We start from the raw sequence: 14,597 nt of genomic DNA on the forward strand, positions 1-14,597 counted from the left end.
CTATAGAAGAAGCTATAGTTATTAATGCTGTTTATAGTGCAGAAGTTTTAGGCCCTTTAGATGTTTAAGATTCTTGTCACACAAAACACCATCAGGTGTCAGATTGATCCCAAGTTCATTGTACAGCCCACTGTGCATGACAACAAGTCCTTAAAAAAACATCTAGAGTTCATAAAGAACTATCCTCAGAGGCAAGGAGAACTGAATCTGAACCTACAGAAGACCTGCAGCAGCTTTTCCAAGGTGCTGCAAAGAGGAGGAATTATTTATTGCCGTCATAAGGTCCGATATACAGTCCTCCTTAATGCATCCATGGTTAAGTTATTGTCACTGTTTCTTCTTTCTCTTCACGATTAAGTAAGAAAAACAAAATGTCTGCTATTGGCATTGCCTGTTTGGTCACTTGCGTAACTGCTTCAACAGAGCTTAGTTTTCTCTGTACACACTATAACAAAAAGATGGCAGTTTCAGATTTATGCACTCCAGAAGTTTTTGAAAAACTGCTGTCTTAGTCTCAACCAGCAGTGATTATAGACTTAACACATATCTACAAGTAGCCGATTCAGAAAAATTCAGAATCAAGGCTAAAGACTGTAAGACAGAGAAAGACAAGTAGAAAAAGAAAACAGAAGTGAAACAGAATCTTAAAGAGCAAATTGCAGGCTACACTTAAAATGTTTACTTCATTTGGAGAATAAATCTTTAATTGGTCATATTTTATGAGACATCAGGGTGGAAATTCAAATGAAAAAGTGGGAGGTTTTTTTCATGTCAGATTACATCACAAAAGAAAGACATCTATTGAAAACACCAATAACTTGTACATGGCATTACGTCTACATTATGACTGATATGAACACATACATTTCCATGAAGGAGTGTATCATCATTTCATGGCATGAAGCACATTTAGGCTTGGCTTAATTTAGTTTCAAAATGATGAAACTTTTCAATTTCATGTTTATGTGGTTCAAATAAAGACGAGCACTGCTACTCTTGCTTACAGTGATTTACATAGCTATGGGAAAGGACAAAAAAATAAACCATTAAATGTGTAATTGTGATGCTAAAGTTGTTATGCAAAAGTTTGGGTGCACTTAAATTTTGTGGTGTGGCACCTAAATAAAAAGGCTATGCACACCAGTGTAACCAATGCTGGAACTCTGGTAGGTGGTAATAAATCTGACAAATTGAAATTTAGACAGATCTTTTATCGCTAGAGATTATTTTGTATTTCACCATTTCTCATTATGGTAAATTGCTGTTTTTTGGAAGTTGTAAAGTTGTACACATTGAAACTGGGGTAGTGGTCATGCCTGGGTGCATCTGTGCAGCTGCAACTGTATCAAAAAATACAGCCGATATACAGAGGATTATGTTCCCTTGCCATATACTGGAGCTAGGATTGCATGTGTGACTGACAGCTGGTGTGATTTCTTCAGTACACACAGCTGCTTTATCAGCATCACTGTGAACAGCAGCCTCTTGTACTGCCTCCAGTCACAGACCAGGCTTGGAAAGTGGTGCTATATGGATGGCAAGTTTTGTCATCTAACACATGCTAACATTACAATTTAGACGCATAAATCATAAGAAGGAACGTGTTAAGTATTTATCATTTTAGGGCAATGTAACTATATCCTGTACTACCCATGTGCCATTTGATAATTTATGAATGATAACAGAAGTCTAGTTGCACAGCTTGGTCACTTGTTGGTACAGTTAATAGGCTATAGTTGTAATTCTTTTTCATGTGGTAGTGTAGGTCCAGTTTGTATTCAGCAAACCTGCATCATGCATGCTGCGTTTAATGATGCAAAGGATGATCAGGTTGGTAAATTTTAGGAAGCATGAGACACAAAGTAATGTTACATAATTGAACTGAGAAGTGAGGCAATATCAAAGCTAAACTGATGCCCTTAAGATTCCTCACAGACGTCAAGGCAAAGCAGACCATCTGCATTTGCAGATACAAGTGAAATGTGCTTTTCTCATTGGACACCAAAGGCCCCATCAAGTGTCCCAATCATATCTGCAAAAAGAGTGAGAAAGAGAAAAGCAGAGATATAATGTGCATGTGTGTCTGGCCAAAGCAAGCTGTAAAGTGAGAGAGAGAGAGAGAGAGAGAGAGAGAGAATGGGGTTTTGATAAGCAATGCTGCAGCTCCAAGGTTGTGACACATTCACAGAGCCTGTAGTATCGGGGGTTGACCTTTCTGTCTATACCCTCACTGCAGACATGCTGCTGCTGTTAACAGCTCCTGCGGGGCTATATCACCAACAGTTGTAAGGCGCATGCATGGATAGCTGGAGGGGGAAGGGAGGTCTGTTTGTTGTGTAAAGGCTCCTCTCTTCCTGCCTGTCCTTTGCTTCTTTTTTTTTTCCTCCTTTTTTTATTTCTTCCTCCCCCACTCCCCTCCCACTTTCAACGCACACATGGTTCCTCTAGGAGCCATCATCTGACAACACCCTCCACCCCCACACGTAACCACCTCCTGCCACATGACAAACATGCACACAGAGCCATAACACCACAGGAAAACGCCCTCGCATCCTCAGGATGTGCCGTTCATCTGATCATCAGAGGAAAGCATCAAGATCTTTGACTTGCTGCCAGACATAACTGACTTCATCAAAACAAGAACTTGATGGTAAACTTGCCTGTATAATCATTCCTGATTTACGACATGTCTGTTTGAGCCCGAGTGAAGAGTCCTTCACACCTACCTCAACTACCATGCTGACGCATTCAAACAATTAGACCTTCAGGCGAGGAGACGTGTTCATGAGAACATGCAAATAAGAAGAATAACTACAGGTTGTTCTAAATAAGTTGTACTGCCATGTGGGGACAATGATAATCACTAAATATAACTCATACACTACACAACTGAAGGGTCAGTTTCAACTTTCAGCTGAGTTTTATTACAGTGTTAATGTCAGGGCTAGGTGGGACAGGTGGCCGGGCCATACTGGAAAAGAGATAGTGGGGGAGGTGAGGAATAAACAGTAGAGAGATGCTTCGTCAGCCAAGCTCTCTATGGTCATATACCCTTTGCCTTGGCCTAGCTTTTGGCATGTGGGTCAGGACCATTAAGCACAGGAGATGGGAGGCCACCCAATGTAGCAGCACCTCTCATACTTCCACTCCGAGCTATGAGGAAGCCACATCATCCACTTCCTCATTTAAACTAGAGGTTCCTGCATCAGCGGACATCCCCATGGTCACATTCACTGGCTACATAGACATGCACCTATATATACGTGCACATATACAGACGCACAAACAGATCCGGGCCCAGAGGAGAAATAAACAGCCCCCGAGTAGTGTGGTTGTGGACAGCAAAGGGAGGCATCTTGAAATGTAGAAAATAAAATAAGGCACATGGGTTGGAGATCGGGAGGTAAAACATACAAACACAGACGCAGAGGAAATGATACTACACAGAAAAAAGAACATGTTATAACGGCACAATAAAGACAGAAATAAATCGCTTTCTAAAATGTATGTTGACCCTAGGAGACTTTGCTCAGTGGTGAAGACTCCTAAATACTGTGATTATGTCAGACGAGCAGATGGTGCAGGGGCAGAAACACCTCAAAATTGGTGGTGCATCCCAACAAGTATAACTGGGTTTATTTACAGATGAGAAAGCTGCACTGATGACCAATGCATTTTTTTCAGTAAGCTTAACTAGCAACAAGGGAAGAAAAGTGTGAGCTCTTAGACTAGCTGTTCAGTTTACTAAATCAGTGAATCAAAGCAATGTGAAGCTAAACCATACCTCTGCTTTGCTTTTTTTTTTTCAAAATAATATTTTCAAACTGTATTCCTGGCTCCTCTGCCATCTGGCCATTACCTATGTTTTAAAAGCAGCATTTCACTGAAGATGTGGTATGGGTCTTGTTGGCTCTGGTTCTCTGAAGTCAGACTGCTATGTCCGCATCAATGGTGCAATACTTTCAGAGGCACTTTGGTCATGTTCAAACTGATAATAGCCCTACGTGGGGGAAAAAAAAACCTAGCCTCAAAATTCATTTGGAAGAGGCCACTCTGTTGATGCAATAGGGGTACCAATGTGATAACAGAATCACTGAGCAGCTTTTGCTGGAATGCAGTGCTGCATCATCTGGTGAGGGGCTGTGCTGACTACTTAATATGTAATCACCTATTCCTGTAACATTACGTTGTAACATAAATGCCACATCTCTCCTACTCACCTAGCAATCATTGGAATAAAAGATAAAGCAAGGACACCTTGATAACTTGTGTTTTAGAGAATAACTTTCAGAGTGATGAGCCCATTATAAAAACCAACCTTTCTGGATTGTATTTTGTGTTGTGTCATTGTGTCACTGGTAACTGGAACATGTTCACACATTTGCATTTTTTTTTTTTTTTTTTTTTTTTAAATATACAGCTGTTTTTGGGCTGAACGTCCACACAGGTCCTTTCTCTCTAAACTGCAGCAACAGGTGAGACTACGTATATTAGCACTAGTTTTAGCAAACAAAAAGTGTAAAGGGATATGTTGGGGAGAACAACTCATACCCCTTTTCCACCAGTTCATACCCAGTGCCTAATTTTAAAAAAATCAATTCTTTCCATTTTGACAGAAAGAGGCCAGGTAAACTGGTTCTAACTTGGCCCTATCGCTTTACTGGCCTAGAAGTAAGAACCGCTTACATCAGGAGCTGGGAGCTGATAGCTACCAACAGGAGCCAAATCAGAATATGGTATTCGGCAAAGCATAAATAGCAAATTTTCATGAATATTTATCTTGAACAAATATTGTTAAAATTATTTGTTTTGGGGATGAAAATAAATTAAATAGCTGGTGGTTGTTGTGTGTATTTGTGTTGTATCGTGTGCAGGAAGACAAGAGGAGACAGCAACTGAATAAAGGTAGTACATTGCTAGAACACCATTTTGTTATTAGATTACTTTTTTCCATTAACTAGTTTAATGATGTAGTTTACTATAATCTTAATTGCTTTTTATTTTCCTCTTAGACATGTAACAACAGCAGAGTTTTTTTCTGACTAGTCCTGTGGCAGTGTAGATAATGTTAACATCGACCTATAGGCTCCGACAGCCTGTGTCACACGGTTGCAGATAACACACTGGAAAAACGGAGCGCTAATTAAAACAATGCTAACAAAATGGTTATACTGCTTTTTTAACTTAGAAAACAGACACAGTGGAGCTTGTTTGACTGGGAGCAGAAAGTGACATAATTACATGGGCCTGTCAAAAGAAACTGATTCGATGGTTCGCAAGTTGAATCAACTCTGAACTGGCTCTAACCCCAGCTCTGAACTAGCACGTAGTTTGTGTTGGTCAAAAAGGTGTGTCAGTGCGGTACCCAGAAATCTTTACTTCAGCCTGTGGCTAGCCAAGTGTGTGCCAGTTTGTAACCCCTATAACCTGCACAAACCCACAGCCCTCCTCTGCATCCTCTTGTGGCAGCTCTCAGACTATTTTCCAACTCAAAATTCAAGTTTAAGTTTTGGTGCAGCATTCCAAAATGCCCCCTCTCTCTTTTTATTGTGCTTTCTTTTTCTACTCTTTGTTTCCTATAGAACATCAGCATGTTCCAGAATAAATCCCATTTTATTACCTCCTCACTGTGATGTATCACACACACACAGACACACACACACACACACCAACACACAAAAACAATGTTTGTTGGCAGACTAAACCCATATATACAGTAACTCCAGTAAGCCTTCAAGGGCTCCTACTGGATGAGACCTGGTTTGGTTCTCATCACTTGGGTTGTCTCTGTCTACACATCCGCTTTTTATATTCAGCCGCAAACACACAGTGAGAAAGCAACAGTGGATGGATGCCGCCCCAGACTGGAGACAGAGCGAGGGAACCATGGGGAGCGACAACAATGAAGCTGGCTGAAACAAACCCCAGTGTATATGCCCCTCTACCTCCCCCCCTGTGCACACACTCCCCATGTGAAACCATCTGATGCATGTACTGCTGCTCTCACTTGTCAATCACAACTGGGGGAGGGGCAGAAGGCGCTTACAAAGCTGCCCTCAGTGCATGGAAGGGAGGGTATTAAAAAGATGTGCAAAAAGATTCTTGATCTATGAAGGGTACTCAAAAAGTGTGAAAAAGTTTTGAAGGTTTTATGTGTAGCCTGATCAGGAAAGCAAAGTGTCAGAGGTTGATGTCTTTGAGGGTGTAAGAAGGGCTGAGCTGGGGATGTGTCAGCATGTGGGACAGAAAGAAAGAAAAGGATGCAAGGGATGAGTAAACACCACAGATCTGGGATGAAAATGGATCACTTGCTGTGTGTGAGTTCTCCAATGTCCTTCCTGGAATTGATAAACAAGGTAAAGCTGGCCTTGGTTGAAGGTAAACATATTTTCAATAATTTAAGCCACCAACTACAAATCCCTGAGCTCTTGTTTTTTAAAAAGAAAAATCGCCAAATACTTACCACAATCACCTTTGGCCCTCACATCAAAGCCCTTATATTCAATTCACACTGGCAATACATATTAAGTGAGAGCAATGTGCTCTTATAATCCACCAAAACTCGGAACCAGCAACAATGTGTGTCTGTCTGAAGTTGGGCCATGGTGGAGCAACATTTAACGACTTGATCCCATTCCCCCTGTTAATCCATTTGCTTTGTAGACAACAGAAACAAGGACGTGCTCACAGGCAGCCTGCTCTTGCTTATTTACCAGATCTAATAGGACTAAATCTTCTTTTACAATCACACTGGGGGCTTTACAAAAAATAGGAGTCCCCTCCCCAGAAGAGCAGCAGCAGCTAGCACCCAGTGAGAGTGAAGAGCCTCCACTCTCCAGGGGGAAGGGAAAGAAAGAACCACCATCTGGGGTTTAGTCATGGTGATGCCAGGGGCTGGAGCTCAGGGAAAGGGAGACTGCTGGGGTTTGACAAGGGGATGGGGTAGAGGTACTGTTAATGGGTATGGGGTGGGTATTGAGACTAGTGATGGCAATGAGGATGGGGTTGGGGAGAGTAAGGCCTGCAGTACAGTCTTCCACTGCATGAAAAACACACTTTGCCTATACAACTGAATGGGTGTGGAGATGCAGCATGGGCCTATCAAAAGGGGAGGCACCCAAAATGACAGCATAGTCCAGCAAAAAAGTTGGATCTCGATTAACTTTTTAGGCAGTGTAATAAAACTCCTTCAGGGCAGGTGCTGCAGTGGCATACATGCAAGTTCACAATGCTGATGGATTGCACCATATTCCTAATGTGTAAGACTGTCAGTTGCTGCCATGATTTCCAGTATTGTACAATCCTGTCTGAGTGTTCCTAACGTTTGTGCTGTGTTCTGACATCTAAAAAACATTGAAGATGTAAATATGTTGCTCCAAATGGACCTCACAGATCATCTGTCATTGTCTCACAGGTGCCAACGCAGCTCCTTTGTTTTGTTTCAGCATGGAGCAAATGTCTGTGTGAATCCAACCTAAGGGAAACAGGCTAGTCTGAAAATGTGCACATAGAGTGTATGGACTTGCCAAACAAGTCTGGAGGAAAGAGAAGGAGATAAACCTGGATTGTAACATAATGATTAGAGAGTATATTTCACAATCAACAGGAACAAGGTAAAAGTTGACCAGTGATTTCACATGTAAGCATGTTGTAACTTTTTGGTAATTAAGTGATATAACTAACTTTACTAACTAACAACAATGCTAACTGCGTAACTCATAGCACTCTAGCAGGTGCAATAAAACTAAGAGGAGACCACAGGAGCCAGCAATCAAACAGTGTACCTGCCCACACAGGTAACATAAGTCAAAACATCCGTGTGGGTGAACATATGGGTGTGTGCTTTAACAACTGAGATCTACACCATCATCAGGACAACCAAAATAAAAATGGTGTTCCCTCCTCAATGAAGACCAAAATGAAAAAGTTCCAGCTAAAAAAACCATCCCATCCTTAATCTGACAATATGTGAGAAGGTTCCGGGTGGTTATCTTATTATGGTATGTGAATTTGTTTTAATGCTACTGCAGAGAATACACATCTCCTAAATTGTTAAAATGAACTGCCACTGGATTTACACCCATTTTCTTAAATGCTACTTTTCTGGTTTCAAGCTGAACATTGGGATGAAAATTTCATTAAAAAAATAAAAAATAAAAAAATAAATTAGTTTCTTAATAAATAAAAAAATAACAGCACATTAAAACCCCAGGATCCATCATTCAGGTTACAGTAGTGATAAAAGACAAACTACTGATAAGTGAAAATAATCTGCATGAATTTTGATAAATACTAAGCATGAAAGTGACATATTTTCCTTAATTGCAGCACATGGGAACAGTAGATACCATCCCTTTCACATCAGGGTGGCGATGAGCCCTGTAAAATGAGTGTTCTGGGACATGCCTTAAACTGCACCAGCCATGGAAGAAATGCTGCTATAATGCAAATGGCCCATGACTTTACAACGCAAGGTCAAACCTAGATCCAGCTTATGTCATAACATTTTCACATTCAAAACCTGTGAATTCACAATTACATTCATCACAGAAAAAAAGCTATAATTTCTTTCCCACAGTAAAACTGAGAAGCTAGGTGGCCCTTCATTTTTAATCAAGAACCTTAAGAGTTAACAGTCATGCCAGCAGCTGTCAGGTTGTTTTTGGGTATAGCAGTGTTTTAAAGTATTTAGCTCCAGTGAGCTAGTATGTCCACAGTGACAGAATATTAACATGATGTTGTGAAGGTATAATGTTTACCACAATTACCATCTAAATTGAACTAACATTTTCTAATTAGTAGTAAACAACAAAATACAACTGAGGCTGATAAGGATGTCAATAGTTTTGCAGGTATTGTGTTCATAAATGAAAAAAAGTAAAATTAAAATGTTGAGTGGATGATGGCACTAGATGTAAAATGTAATTAATATGTCACAAATATCCATCAAAGATATTTAAGACTGGGCTTAAGACTTAATTTAAGACTGGGCTCACAACATTGATGTTGACACGCAGCCTATGACAATACATAGAATAAATGCTTGATGAGGTGCAGAGCTTGGAGTATGAAGATGACACAGAGAGGATCCTTTGCATGAAGGGCATGTCTGGCAACGAAAGGCACATCTCTGAGGATGTAGCATCTGGGGCCTGCTACACCTATTGGCTGTGGAATTTCAGGCATCATTTCACAGATACACAGCCAAGAAATCAAGCATATGCTAGAAGCCAGGCAAGGGAGACAGCCATGTTGACCCTAGGCCTCCTTCCTGCAGATCAACCTCTCACTCTTTTATACTAATGTGCTTTTGCTTCTGCTCTCCATTTCCCCATCCACTCATTCTTTCTTTCCTCTCCATCTCACCCACTCAAGTCTCTCCTCCACACAGACAGCTTTCCCATCACCCTGCTTACTGCCCAAGGAAAGTGGAAACCAGTGACAGTGAAGTGCATCAGCCCAGGAACAATGTGCAGGAGGATTTTCTTTTGTAAGGCTAGCCAAAGAGATTGAAGGAGACTCCATTATCACTGCTCAGCACCGTAGAAAGAAAAGATCTGCCCCAACAGTTTGTCAATATCCACGGCGGTAGCAGCTTCAGAGGGTACAAAACATTGCAGCCATGACAAAAGCCCTCACTATCCAAAAAAAATAATAATTAAAAATAGTGTTTGGGTGACACTTCACAGGAGCCATACAATCAGTTATCTCAGTCATCTTGTGTTTTTCCACACTTATTCCATGGCTCCAAAATCTCTAAACACTCTACCAAACTAATTAATGTCTTCAATGTGATAAACCAGGCAACTAGATTTCACACTAGTTACTCTTTAATGACTTCCACAGTAAACTAAAGTTGAGCATATGTGCTTCCCCTCACCCTCTCTTACTCATCTCTCAAAGATGACAAAACCAAAGTAGAAGTTTAACAACAAAATACTCACACACTCACAGTTGGCTGAGTCCTCACAACCCACAATATTGTCTCTTGCTGTCTATAACAAAGGATGGCAAAGACTGACACAGGATGACAACGCCACCAAAATAAGACACTATGTCCACAAGGAACCACTGATGGCATGTCAGAATGTTGACACTAAAGCTCAAGCCAGAATGAAATCCCTCGACACCCCCTCCCACTCTGTCAGGACCAGTGACGGCCACTTCCTGCCCCTTGTTCCACCCCTGATTCTGGAGCAATTCAACCTGTATGTCCACTGGATAGAACTGCAATGGCTGACTGATTTGGCCCAACTATTCTCATACCAACACAGCTAAAAAGACAAAAAAACAACTCAGAAAATGTGTACTTATTTACTACTAAATATAAGTGACTCAACATTTACATGTCAAGACAAAGGCAAAGGTAAATGAAAGTCAGCCCAAACCATTATACTCATGACAGTGCCCAGGCCAGCTTGTCTTGTTGCTGGTATGTGGCATTAAGCAAAACAAACATATCAGCTTGACAGTTTCCTCTTAGTTCTACAACACAAAGTCCTCAGAAAGTAAACAGATTAAATCCAAATATCCAGACTTTGGAACGGGTCATTGCTGACTCCTGTTCCATATCACTGGAGCACCAGAAGTCAGTGTTACTATTTAAGTTTGCAAGGTCACACAGCCACAAAACAACATGAACCAGAATAATGGGACAAGACAAAACCAGCTGATTGCTTTCAGACTGCCCTAAGTGGAGCGACTTGTAGAAATCCTTCCTGTTAGTATCTGCAGTGGATAAGAAACAAGGTTGGATTAAGATGGTCTGCATCACCTACGTTTTCTTACATCCTCACACTGGCATCTGTCCAACACCCTGCGTGACACAACAAATGCTAAGGTGCACACAGGTGTAAAAGCACTCTGCAGACTGTTTCCCCAAGGAGAGGGGGTGTCAAAGACAGGAGGAGAGAGACCAAAATCAGGACCAAAACGGTGACAGTATAAGCTGATCAATTAGACCCCTCTTTAAAAGTAAGCTGTGTTTCTGAATTACACTCCACTATACTATATACAGTACACTATGTCTATTAACTGTACATGTCAATTCCTTTCCTTACCATGAAAATCAGCTTCTTATACCACCTATGAAGATAGCCACAACTTGGTACCTGCACCACATTATGCAAACTTATCTAAAAAGACCATTTAGGTATCTTAAGTGAGTTCCACTAGAGTCCCTATGTCAATACAAGACCAGAGACACCCATGTACATACTATAATCAACACTGATTGAGTTCTTACCTGGAGTAAAAGTCTCCATATAAACACGCCTACTTAAGTAGATTTAGTCAGCTTTATATAGTCAGTTGTACACTAAGTGCTGAAAGCACTGGAAAGTAAGAGCAACACAAACATTTCACAATGTTTAGCCAAGTTATATGCTGTTTGCAAACATTAAAACATATGCTTTAGATTGTAATTCACAATTTTGATATTAAATACAAAAATACTTTGTCAAGAGCTGAAAGCCAACAGCTGATGTAATACCAAACTTCGAGCAAAGAGTCAACATGCAAAGACTTAAAGGATGTTTTTTGTTAGCAATTCAGTTTTTCACACAACATTGTGACTGTAAGTCAGAATGAATTTAGAAGGTGATTGTGCTTCACAAAACAGTATTCAATACAAATGCTTTGTAGGTTTCACACACATATGATCACAAAATATCAGTTGCCAAGGCCTACAAGCATGATAGATTGTAAAACAAGATTCTGGGTGGAGCATCATAAAATAGGACCCAAAAATGTCAAGCAGTCATTTTGATGTCACTCAGAACCATCCCATGTCCCATTAAACCAAATCAACGGCAGGGCTACCAAAGTGCTTCCAGTGATTTATACTTGGTGGTGGTACCACAAATATGCAACAGGATGAGATGAACTTGGTGCCATGTGTTTTACTACTAATTTTCTCACACAAGACAGCGTCACATAAAGTGGAAGTTTGAGTTGACAACTAGTTCCACATTACTAACTATGAAATTCGCTTAAACATAACATCAGCTTTCCAATGGCTATCAGTCAAAATCCTAAATTTACTATCAAGCCCTTGTAAGTGCAGCTCTGGAAAACTGAACTCAAAACCAAAGGAGTTATGAGTTTGTATACGTGTGTGCCTGATTAATATGTCAAAGTATAAGACGACTACATCGATCTCAATATTTGTTGGGAATCCAGCTGAGAGGGTGTATCCGCACATGTGATCTGCTTAGTGATGCGGCTAAAGACAAATTCATCATTTGCCTGGTCGACAGAAAGGTTTGTAAAGTTAAAATTCAAGCAGCTCAAACAATCAGTTCTGTGGAACTGGATAAATTATCATTAGCTTGAACACTAATGATCCAAAGCTACCCAAATTGAAAATGCAACAGCACAAGACCATCAACTTTCGCGTGAACAAGGCGCACTGCGATCCCCCATCTGGCCTGCACCTCGTTTAATAACAAAGCAATGCCTGCGTTTGTTTCTCTCCCGAAGGGGGTGGGGATGAATGAATGATAGCGACTGTTGATGCGTGATGTTGACCTTACCAATTTCTTTAAAGTGCAATCATTCCCCGATGGATGAAACAATCTCCATTAGCTATGATGTAATACGTGAATAGATGTATTAGCTGTTCCGTAAACTCCAACCACCTTTCCGGCCAAACGGATGGTCGAATGATAAAGTTGAATAATAGAATCGTGGTGTAATAAATGTGGTTTATTCAGTGACAGAACAGAGGGCGGGCGTAGCTTTTTCATCCTAGAACTTGGTGTGGTCAGCTGATGCCCGAAACAAACATTTAAACCAACGCTACTTGCGACAAAATGGGACTTGGGTGAGCAAACAATACGTGAACAGCATCTGCGTCCCTATGGCCACCCAAGCCAGATGGCTTGCAACTGCAAGACAATAAACTCGAACCTCACACCATGAACTTAACTTTATCTGACAGAAAAATAAACAAAAGCACAGTAACGTATCAGTCTCAATTAAATCCAAGCCACAATTCAAGTTAATGCACGACGTTTCTCTCTTTAAATACATATAACGTTAATCTACACCCGCATAAACATAATCTAAATAAGACAAACACTTAAATGCTCGTAGGTTTTACCTATTTATTTCCTTTCTCATCCAGAACATACTACTTTTTATTTAAATGTGGTGAATTAATATCGCTCCTCAACACGAGCAGTGGGCTCCGTCCAAATGAAAACAAGCGAGGGGCACATGGCTCTGTTACATGATTACTTTAATCTAACTTGGATATAGTGCAACATGTAACTTTACTATGGACGTCGGACCATGACACTATATAGTGAATGCCACCTTCAGCTGACTCCTCTATTGGCAGTGATTCAGCTCTGAGGAGCAGTAATTAGCTTTTAGAGCTAACGCTCGTTACCGAGCCTAACTGTATTAGTACACAGGAGAAGTTCAGGGGACGCTGTTAAGCTGGTTACCAAACAGATAGCTACACAAATACACTCGGCACCGCGCGTACACAGAAAAGCTGACACAAACAACTTTTCGTTTCCGCAATGAAAGGCAGTCATGTTATTGAAAACAAGCACAACTCTGCTTTACCTCTATTTCAAAGTCTGGAAGGTTGAACGCTGTCCTGAACAGCGAGCAGAAGTGGGCTATGGCGGGGACTTCCCACCAAGACTGGATCTCTTCCACAGAAACTGTACATCCCTGGGACATTTTCGGACTGGAGAAATTATTTTACGTTTGTTTCTCACATTAGAAAGTAGTTTCTTAGGTGCCTTATAATGTCTCAACAACATTACAAACGCGATAAAACTTGCTGGTGCCGTCCTATCGGGACAGTTGCCATTGCGACCCGGTGAGAGAGTTACAATCTGTTTCAATCAGAGTCTCACCGGAGCTGAACAGATGGGAAGGACGATACCATCGTACGCCGAGGAGGGGGGTGCGATTACTTAGCACTATACATTAAACTGTATGCAAGCACTGGTAGTCACCGGAGTTTCGAGCATGTTGATCTATTAAGACAGTAACCTCTAAGTATTAAACATGTTCACAACTGGATCTGTCCATTCGTTACACCCGCAAACGCCCGTGGTCAACAGTACCCCACCTGGTAGATAGTGCGGTGGCCGTTTAAAGGGATTGCTTGCTAATGGTGAATGAATATAAAAGTGAAAAGTTGAACAACAGGTATAGATCGGGTAACTTGTTTTAAGTTACACCAGTGTACGGGCTCTTTTTGTTTCATTGGTTTATTTCTTGGCATTATTCGCTATATTTTCGTTCATTTGGTTTCATGTTTGAACACAACACTCTTTAGATGTACAACAATTTTAAAACAACTCTAAAAGCTCGTTTAGCTGATCGTTATCGCCTACACTAACTCACAGGTACATTCAAAATTTGTAAACAACACTGCCGTGAAAGTTCTAGCCAATACATTGCACAGGGGCTCCCCCCATAGGGCTGCATGTGAAAGGTGCATGGGAGAGCAGGGGTGCTGATAGTGAATAACAATAATAGGCTACACTAAGCTGTACAAGGCTGTTTTAAAAGTTATCTCAGCGATATCTTACATTATATCCCAGAACATGTCAAATCAGACGGTAACACTC

At 40.9% G+C, this 14,597-nt stretch overlaps 1 protein-coding gene across 1 annotated transcript in view; it reads right to left on the reverse strand.

Moving 5' to 3' along the window:
* Nucleotides 1-13,842, reverse strand: part of cecr2 (CECR2 histone acetyl-lysine reader) — a 36,904-nt gene extending 23,062 nt beyond the window's left edge. Inside the window, exon 1 of the mRNA XM_026311676.1 lies at nucleotides 13,576-13,842. Within this exon, the coding sequence (XP_026167461.1) occupies nucleotides 13,576-13,695 (120 nt within the window). The 5' untranslated portion in view covers nucleotides 13,696-13,842. The remainder of the gene's footprint in view (nucleotides 1-13,575) is intronic.
* Between the last annotated feature and the right edge of the window lie 755 nt (nucleotides 13,843-14,597).

The sequence above is a fragment of the Mastacembelus armatus genome, chromosome 6 (genome assembly GCF_900324485.2).
Source record: "Mastacembelus armatus chromosome 6, fMasArm1.2, whole genome shotgun sequence".
Taxonomy (NCBI): Eukaryota; Metazoa; Chordata; class Actinopteri; order Synbranchiformes; family Mastacembelidae; genus Mastacembelus; species Mastacembelus armatus.